This window comes from Lactuca saligna, chromosome 5 (assembly GCF_052625555.1).
Source record: "Lactuca saligna cultivar CGN05327 chromosome 5, ASM5262555v1, whole genome shotgun sequence".
In the NCBI taxonomy this organism is placed as follows: domain Eukaryota; kingdom Viridiplantae; phylum Streptophyta; class Magnoliopsida; order Asterales; family Asteraceae; genus Lactuca; species Lactuca saligna.
Genome location: NC_136421.1, coordinates 56,035,001 through 56,045,347, shown reverse-complemented (window position 1 = coordinate 56,045,347; position 10,347 = coordinate 56,035,001). Strand labels below are relative to the sequence as shown.

General features: G+C 34.9%; 1 protein-coding gene across 4 annotated transcripts in view; it reads right to left on the bottom strand.

The window, feature by feature from the left end:
- Positions 1-4,301: 4,301 nt before the first annotated feature.
- Positions 4,302-10,347, bottom strand: part of LOC145048836 (uncharacterized) — a 26,758-nt gene continuing 20,712 nt past the window's right edge. Inside the window, exons 4-11 of one of the 4 annotated variants that reach the window (XM_078997460.1) lie at positions 10,094-10,347; positions 7,688-8,617; positions 7,434-7,577; positions 6,670-6,776; positions 5,415-5,793; positions 5,123-5,329; positions 4,916-5,025; positions 4,302-4,824 (exon numbers count right to left, since the gene is read on the bottom strand). The exon at positions 10,094-10,347 is cut by the window's right edge and continues 757 nt beyond it. In XM_078997460.1, coding sequence (XP_078853586.1) covers positions 4,416-4,824; positions 4,916-5,025; positions 5,123-5,329; positions 5,415-5,793; positions 6,670-6,776; positions 7,434-7,577; positions 7,688-8,617; positions 10,094-10,347 — 2,540 coding nt within the window. In that variant the 3' untranslated portion in view covers positions 4,302-4,415. Of the gene's footprint in view, positions 4,831-4,915; positions 5,026-5,122; positions 5,330-5,414; positions 5,794-6,669; positions 6,777-7,433; positions 7,578-7,687; positions 8,618-10,093 lie in introns of all 4 variants that reach the window. The other 3 variants (XM_078997458.1, XM_078997461.1, XM_078997459.1) reach the window with 3 other exon arrangements.

The window sequence follows — 10,347 nt, the reverse complement described above, 5'->3', positions numbered from 1 at the left end:
ATAATATTATTATATTGGGTTTGGGCTTATCTAGGGTTTCGTGACCACATTATATAAAGGCCCATAGGGCTATGATTTTCGGCCACTCATACCTTAGAGAGTATAGGCCGAAATTCTGATCTTCTCACCCCTCTTTCCTCAATATCCTTCTTGCTTGTGTTTGTTGTGAACCACTACAGACATGACGCTTGTGGTGCTTGCTTCCAAAAGATCAACAAAAAGGGTTTCTTGATTGTTTTCTTACACAATCAATAAGGTATGTATTCCATCTTATGAATTCAGATTTCGACAAGAAATTTTATAGTTTCGATAGTTCATAGTTTGTTGCCTTTACGTGAAAGACATAGATCCTTCGTAGGTTGCATGTGCCCTAATCATTTAATTGTTAAATGTTTTCAACTTAGTGCATAAAATTTTTGTAACCTACATTTTCCATCAATATCTTCTCTGGATTTACTCTAATCCCTCTTTCGATATTACATTCCCTAGGAACTTCCCTTCTTCTGCCCCCAAAAAGTCACTTCTTTGGGCTCAACTTCATGTGAACGAGTCTCAGTCTTGCAAAGTTTTCTTATATGTCCTTTAAGAATAACTCATCGGTTCAACTTTTTATAACCATGTCGTCCACGTATACTTCCATTTTCCTACCAATCTGTGGCTCGAAAACCTTGTATGCCTACGTTTGGTATGTTGCTCATGCATTTCTTAACCCGAATGGCATTTTAGTGTAACACAAAGTTCCTCCATCCGTATGAAAAGAAGTTTTTCTTCGTCTCCACTATGCATGTGTATTTGGTGATATCCTTTATACGCATCTTGGAAACTTTTCCACTTGTGTCCGTGCAAAGACTCTATCTCTCGTCTATGGACGGTAGCAAGTAATAGTCTTTTGGGCATGGTTTGTTTAAATTTGTGAAGTTGACGCACGTTCTCCATTGATTATCTTCTTTCTTTACTAAAACAGGGTTTTCCACCCAGGTCGGGAATACTGATTCACATACTATCCCTTCCTCCACCAATTTGTCCACTTCACCATTTATTACTTTGTTCCTTTCCTTCGATTGACCTTCGATTGACCTTTTTTTGTCTGATTGGTTTTGCACTCGACTTATCATTTACCTTGTGTTCTATTAGTTCTATTGGTACACCGATCATGTCGGTTGGCTACCATGCAAAGACGTCGGTGTATGTTCTCAGCGGTTTGGTCAAATCTTCCCTCAAAGTTTTTTGTAACGTTGCACCTATTCGTATTGCTTGGTCAAGGTAGGCATCGTTTGTGATAGTTTTAATTGTTCCTTCGAATGGGAACTTGGTTTCTCTGGATGGTTGGATTATATTTTCCGCCACTAATATCTATGCACATATGTTCAATGGTTTGTTGTAAATCATTCCATAGCCCTTATTTGTTTAGAATCGTATTAGGTCATGAATTTTTGATGCGATAACTTTAAATTTCTTCATTGCACTTCTTCCACTATCGCAATAAATCCAATGTATTCCTATATATTGTACGTAACCATGTATCAAAATCGGTTCATCACCTTGTATGTTAGACTTCCGGTTCCTCTGTGTATCGAACATCCCATGTAAATATGGTGCAATTTCATTTTTGTTATCTGTGGCTGGGATATTCTTGGTACGAGTGTTATTGCTTATTATTGTGTTGTTAGATACTATTCAATACGGATGGTGCCGATGTTTCTACATGGCCTTCCGCCTACATGGTGGAGATCGAATGTCTCATTTCCTCCTAATGAGTAGTCCAAAAGGTACGTTGCATGAATGAACAACGGCTAGGTTAGAAAGTCATACCGAGGGTTGGACCCCGATATTGCTCTCTGATGCCTAAGTTAGATGTTGTATGAGGTCTATCCCAAATTGCATAGAGTTTTAAGGTTCAATGAAAGCTTACCTCCTTCTTTGATATGGAAGGGTTTTTATAGGTTTCCCCTTATCCTCAGGTACGAGGTTATAACTGGTCAATTGATAATGCCTGGGTAAAGACATCATATAGATCCTTGTACAACTTGTTATTTTATAAGCAAAGACCATGCCTTTTCCCGGAATGTGGGATATGCCTTGTGTGTTGCTTTTTATATGTTGTGCCATAGGATTGTCTCTTGGGTTTATTTTTGACGGTTGTTGGTTATTCTTTTATCGACCGGGTTGGATATAACCGGTTCGATGTGGTCATTTCTCCTTATTAGGCCTTTTATTGTTGTTTTCGTTTTTACCCGATCAATGGTCGATATCCCCTCTTTATTTAATAACCGACATGGGTACACCATTATTTAACTATAAATACTGTCTTTTATACTCCTTCAGAAGTGATGTCTTTTATTCAATACTTATCTATTCACCTACTTTGTATACATATAGGTCTTTCATATATATATATATATATATATATATATATATATATATATATATATATATATATATATATATATATATATATATATATATATATATATATATATATATATATATATATATATATATATGTTCATGAATAATTACCATCATTTAGAATTTTACCATGGTATATAAGACCCAAAAATATCAAATGTAAAAGAGTATAAATGAATGAAAGTATGATTTTATTATATACCTCTGATTATACAAAATATCCTTCAACTAACTCTAGGAAAATACTATGTTATAGCATATAACACACAAATAGATTAAATACACATTATATACCAGATAAGCAAGTTTTTTGAACGAAAAAGCATCTGATCTGGTCCAAAGAGTGGCCCGAATATAGTTCGGGTTAGTATAAAAACAAAACCTATGTATAGCCCGATTAAGGCCTGAGCACACGTAAAAAATGAGTTTGTATGAAGCCCACATGCATGGCTTAATGGACCTATTAACTAGTCAAAGCCCTGCCATACCCACCTGCATGCGGGGGTTGTCTCGCCTCTCTTATGCGCATATACTACACAAACACAAGTTTTAAACTTATTCTAGTTAAAAAAAAAACTGATTTTTTTAGAATCGTTTACAGAAAACTGGTTTTGCTCATAATGGGTTCGATTTATTGGAAGGTGAAATTTGTTGTTTTTTTTTCTAGTTTTTTAACCGGTTCTATTTGTTTTGTTTGTTTTGTGTAAATCGGGTAAAACCCAGTTCCAAACGGACGGTTCAGTTCTAACAAGTTCGGTTATTTCAAAACCGGTTCTGGTTTTCTCCATTTGGTTGTCAAAAAACCACTTTGTATTGTGCACTCTACATGGAACTTGGGAGTTGGGACTATCTTGGGAGCAGATGGGCTCCTCATTACTGGGCTCGCGGGCTGCCGAGTACAAAAGTATTCCAAGAGCCCAAAATACGTGGAGGAATACAACAGATAGGAGGCCGATTATGAAGTCAAGAGATATTGGGAGGGCCGGAGTGTTAGACTGCCATAGGGGCACATCTGCGGCAGAGGCACCTCCTACAGGATTGACGGGAATGTGATTGGACTTAAATCTTAGCCCCATCAAGCTCTATATTAATCACGGAATTGATAAAAATTTAATGCGGAAGTGGGTGCAGATACGACCAAAAGAAAGATTAGGGTCATCAGAATCGATCGAGCAAAGGGAATGAGAAATTTACCAAATTGCCCAACAATTATGGGAAAGAATAAGGAAGACAAAGAATGGGAAGCCAGGTAGCTTTTTCATTATAAATGAAATCTCTTTTCCATGGGAATAATCAACAAAACCACTTGGACCAAACTTCTATCTCTTCATAGTCAAAATCTTTTGCACCATTTTCATTACTAAATTCCAAGTAGCTATACAATCCAGCATTGTTTAAAACCTTTCTTTTTTAATAATGTCTTGAAGAGAGAGAGAGAGAGAGAGAGAGAGAGAGAGAGAGAGGATCTTTTGAAAATGAATGACCTTACCTGTGAAAGATCGATATCAATTGTATACAAGTGGGTTGAAAGTTATGGCTAACACTCATCCGTTTGTCTGCATCTGGGTTCTAATTAAGAGCGCGAACCTGCTTTTGGAGTGGTTGATGAAGGGTTTGTTCATGGTATATGAAAATCGTTGGTATGGTTGTTTTGCTTCCTCCAGCTAAGATGATCATCATGTATGTCCACTTGAGGATTACATTACTTCTACTGGTATGTTTTCTGGTTATTAATAGTATTGCACCCCTGTAACTTTTGATGCCATATAAACAAAAAAAACAAATGCTATAGCTCTTGTGTGTATTTTCTTTTACTTTGTAATTTTCCCTCTTATAAAAAGAAGTTTATCTTGTCTTGTATAGACATGCAACTAGCTATGCGCTGCATAGTATTGAGGAACTATCTTCTATTGAGCCTTTATTAAGTTAATATAAAAGCACAAAAGATGTAATAACAGATTACCATACACTTAGAAGAACATGTATAAATGTTACTTAATATACACTTATGCTATAGGACGGAACTCAATGCCATACACAATAAGACCAGACATATTTCCTTCATAACATGTCAGTTTCAAATCCATAGGAACAAACTCATCATTATGCGTGCTATCAACGTTAAATTCCCACACTTCAACCTCCATCCATCCATCTTCTCTCTGTTCTGGAATCCATTTGATTTTGTCTAAATTCACTGTGTTTGGGTACCTGAAAGAAATGATTTTGGTTCTTTCCTTTCTATGAGGTACTAGATCACGTGCTTTCACTGGGCACTTGAGCCCACGACATTTTTTTGAAAGTTTGAACACAAGGAAACAAGCATAGGTTGTATCTGCTGAGAGCATTTTGGTCTCAATGTCACATTTGATACGAAAATCCTGGTGAGATAGAATCTCAACAACCTCTTCAAATCTGCACCTACATTAATTAAGTCTTATAAATTTAAGTGATTCCATGAAATCTGCTAAAGTAAACCTAAGATGAAAGGAGTAATAAAGTAAACCTGGATTCGGTTGGAGGGTTGCACAACTTTATACTTGAAGAGTTGTATATAATTGCTTTTGCAGGTAGCATATGACATCTCTTCCCGTTGACTTCACTTAGGGAGAATAACTATTCATCATAGAGTTACACGCTTATCATTATGATACCACAAGAATATGTAATTAATTTTTCAAATTTTGTGTTAAGAAAAAGAAAAACATCAGACCTTTTCACCATTGTCAATTAGAACTCCTTTGAAAAGAAGTAAGCACAGCTCTACATTGGAGGCATTTTGGACATTGTTTCCAGACCTCTTAATAATTTCTTCATTATCGGCTATCATTTGTTCTGCTGAGTCCATCTCCAACTTTGTTTTCAAGACTCCTCCCATGTTTGTTCCATCCTTCAATTTTTTATTTTTTTCTAAGTCCACCTATAGACAATTAGATGACCACGTTATGATATTTTTGTACAAATTTCCCCAAAATAAATACAAAAAAGAAGAGAGGTACACTAACTATTTGATTTACCATTGGAATGGCGTTAAACTCTATGCCTTCAACAAATATTCCCCCTATGCCACAATAATACTTTGAAAAGCTTTCTAGTAGAAATTCAAAATCAGTACTTCTGTGATCACTCTGAAACCGAAATAATTCAACTCTCAACCACTGACTTCCACCTTCTTTCCACTCTGCAAAATATGCATTTAAGGTTTCACCCGCCTTTTTATATTTAAGGTTTATGTATATCGGCCTGTTGGAAACCTTTCTTCGATCATAAAACTTGAAAACTAGGTAAGCTCCATACATCGTCTCTGGAGTTAAGAACTCAGCATTTATCTGAACTTCAATATTAAGATTTGAGATGTCCAAGATCTTTGCGACCTTTGGAAATCTGCACAAACATATTACGATTCAGAAAATCGTATGCTATCCAACATATTGATAGATTGTAAAAAGGAGCAAGTGTTGGTAGTTTCTCATAATTTACATGTTAGACTATGATTCTAATAAATATATGTTTCTGTGGGTTTAATTTGTGGCTTACAAATTGGTCAAAAGGTCCAAATAAAGTCAAAAGATCTTTAGTGAATAAGGGTACTTTTGTCTTTTTCAAGCGTTTGTTTTTGTTTGGCTGCAGCTTAATAATGTGTATCAGGTTAGTTACGGAGAGTTTTTGAGATTTGCCATTTCCATTATTCTCCTCTTTTCTTTGTTCCCCCACAAGTAAAATGAGAAGCAAATTTTGGTTCTTCATTTTCTTGTTTCTTTTCTAATTATTCCTTTTGTAAACACTAAACACATATACACATCATCATAGCACAGCAGTTTCATTTTCCACATCTCAAAAGACCACCAAATTATGTGCCCATAAGATGAGAAAAACTACAAAACAAGCCCCCATATTTTGAAATTTGTTGTTAAAACTCGTTGGCTCAAGTCAAAAATGTGAATTCTACTTCAACATAGATTTGACAAAACTAAGGGAATTTCTATCACTTCATTAGAAGTTTAGATCCCAAGCCCAACATGTTTTCCACCATATCTTAGTACAGTCACTTATAAAACTTGTGGTTCCCGAAGCAAGCTCATGCACTCTAGCTAGGTTTTAACCTCATGGATTTGATGCAAACGTTCCACTTCATAAAAGAAGTAGAAATTTTTATGCTAGAGTTCACTCCAAACAGAATGATTTTAAGTTAAGTGACATGTATCACTTGACTTAAAAAGTTAATAGAAAGTGGTGGTAATCACATAAAGTAGACAGAACCTTGATTTTTGAATGGATCTCCACTTCAGAGAAGAAACATCATTGTATGAAAATCTTTTGGCCGGTATCATTTCATTTCTTGATCCATCCATGCTTATTGAAAACCACTGTTGCCATAAAAGATGAGCAAAAATTGAAATTAAAAATGAGTCGGAGAGCATTAATTATATTATGAAAAGGCATGGAATGTTGAGAGAAGATGTCGAGAGGATTAGAAGACAGTGAGAATGATAAGTTATTTATCTAAACGGTTACTTTCTGTCCTGATATATATTATATCTTGCATGGAATGATTAGTTTGTTTCTTGTATAATATTGATGGCTGGTTATTTATCAATATTGTTGCTTGTTTGGAGTTTAGATCTCATGTTTCTAGTTCTGATGAGCCTTGAGATGTTTTTCAATCACCTTTACCTTCTTTGAGATTAGATAATATTAGATATCATTTATCAGTGCTGCATTGAGCTTGCAAGATCATCTAGAAAAAAAAAAACATTCCTTTCATTTGAAGAAAACATAATACCCACAGTGGTTTTTCCTTGATATGTAAATAAAAGCCTATGTTGTGTAAATGATTCCTAGATGCAAAATTTTGATTATAGTGCTATTATATCATCTTTTTTTTTTCTGGCAGGCATGTATGCTATATATGGTAGTGAAGAGATATTCCAAGGAAAACCAACACATGGAATTATTGACTATAGTCTATCGATGTATATTTCGAATGAGGAAAACATATATAATGGTAAAAGAGATCGAGTCACCACTTTTTCGTTGTTAAGGAGGATTCCTGAAGAAAATAGGGAATGGAGATCCTTCTTTGAGATAGTGGAGGGCACCGTATATTTTGACATTTGGATTATTTTCTTATAATCTGTTGGCAGATTTTGCTCCCATTCCCACTCATCCTGTGTATGTGTGAAAGATGAAAACATTATAACTGCATGCAAAGCAGTTTGCTGAATCTTGCTATTAAAAGAAGGCTCATTAGTTTCTCTACTCGTCAAGGTGAACTTACCTGGCAATTGAAGGCTTTTTCAAGTTCCTCTACAACCTTAGCCATTGTTGGTCGATCCTCATGTTGTTCCATCAAGCATTGATAGGCAATGGTTGAAAATATCACCAAGGATTGTGGTTCAATTTGTTGTTTTATAGCATGAAAGATAATATCTTGTATTTTTTGGGTTTTGAAGCTTTTTGCTGCCAACTGTGCAAGAAACACCACTCGCTCGTCTTCAACTGTCAGTCTTGCACTTTTCAGTTGAGCTTCATCATTTGGGAGTTCACGAAGCTGTTGTTTCTGATCAATTTTGATCCTTTCAACTGCTGATCTTCCTGATAAGATCTCAAATAAAATAACCCCAAAAGAATACACATCCGATTTTTGTGTCATGGAGCCTGTGGTCAGATAGAGTGGATCAAGATAACCTAAAGTGCCTGCACCTCGGAATATGATGAAATCAGAAATTGCAGCTTTCCAATCGTCCCTAAGAAGAATGCTACTGCTTTTCATGTCACCATGAATCAACTGTTGATCGGTTTCAGTATGACTATGAATGTAAGCTAACCCATGTGCAGCATCAACACATATCTTGAGCCTTTGTTTCCATGTTAGACTACTGTTGGTTAGATGCTGTTTTACACTTCCTTTAACCATGTGCTCAAAAACAACGATCCTCTCACCCTTTTCTTCACAAAATCCTATAACAGGAACAACATTCTCATGGCTATAACTATAAAGTTGTGCAATCTCCTTACACAATTCTTCTCCATATGAATCCACTGAATGACAGAGCCGCTTTATGGTAACCGTGTTATGTCCACTCAAGTGAGAAAGTGTCCCAGAATACACCTCGCCCAATGGTCCTTGCTCTTTTTTATCACGGAAGTTGTTTGTAGCAGACATAACATCATCGAGTGTCGTTCTAAGGGATTCCACCCCCTTAACCTGCATAAGATATGCAGAGATAAGTGCAAGCTTTGTAATATTACATATTCATTATTGTTTCCAATTTAGAATTGTTTGGTATTGCTTATTTGAAGTGTGTGTTGACTCATTGCGATTTGAAACCGGTAATAAGCTATTTTACATTTTGATAGAATAATAGTAAAAACTAAAAACACTTATTTACTTATATATTTGATAATTTACTTTCTCCTCACTTATTGAATTAAATAAAGAGTTTTTGATAAGTTCTTTCTTCATTACACGTATAAACAGAATTTGACAAACACTAAAAATTAACTTATTAGCTTTTACATTTTGGTACCAGATAAACCGATCAAAATAGTTTTTTTTTTTTTTTTTTTTTTTAAAACTCTATTCTGACACAGATAAACTAATAAACACTTAAAAAGAAAAAGTTGTTTCAAATAATAAATCCCGTAAATCTATCCTCATATCTCATAAATATATTATATGGATATGGATATGGATTTTATTGGGGTTGAAACACACTTTTACTCTAAACTAGAACGAAAGAAACAAAATTACACTCTCTATTGCAAGAACGAAAAACAACCCTCTAGATAATACTCGCTCTAAGTATTACTCTCTATCACTCTGTTTTGTGGTGCTCTACAACTGAAGTTGGAGCTCTATTTATACCTAAACCAACCACAAAAGTTACTGTAACTATTTATTGCATTCACCGTATGAAATAAAGAAGCTGCCATTTCTTATTGTCAACATAGATGGTGGTGCACCCAGCCATCCATGTTAGGTTCACACCCAAGTAATTTTACACTCACAACTTTTACATGGGTCTTACGTCTAAGGTACAAGTTTAGGGCATCCACAATGTATTACACTTATTAGAGTTTGATGGATAGACACATCATCATTTTATTTACTATACAACTCTACATTATTTTTCCTATAATGCATTGAACTCAACAGAGTTCAATGGAATATATATATATATATATATATATATATATATATATATATATATATATATATATATATATAAAGTTTCTTTTTCCCCATTGAAGAGTTCAATGACGATTGAACTCCATATTCATTGAATGCCAAAATGGCATCCCACAATGATAGAGTTTAATCTATTGAATGCCAATTAGACATGCCACCTCATTCAACTATCTCATTAAACTATGCATTGTGGATGCTCTTACTTCTTAATGTCGGCTAAATGCAAGAAATAGCAACATACTTTTGTTTATTTATGAATTATAGCATCCTACTTTCATATCCATTGTTAGTTTTTTCATTTTTTTTAGTTTCAAGGCATTGTACTTTGAAAATTTTACCAAATTATACACCTTGTACTTTCAATTTTTTCTCCTTATTAGCACATTATGCCTTGAAAAATCTACCCTATTTTAGTGTGTTAGATGATATTACTATAGTTGGGTATATTTTACAAAGTACAATGCTACAATTAAAAAAAAATTAACTACTTACATGGGACTTGAATGATCTTTCAAGTTCTTTCACGACATCAGCCATTGTGGGACGGTCCTCTCGTTTTTTGTTGCAGCATTTATATGCAATTTCTGCAAATATCATTAGGGAAGCTGGGCAGGTTTCATCATCCAGAACTGCAGAGCCGGCTTTCTCAAATTCTTTCTTGAACTTTGAATCGATAATCTCGTTCACTTTTTTCTGCTGGAAGCAGCGTTTAGCCATATGAGGTAGAAATTCCGGGTCATCTTTGG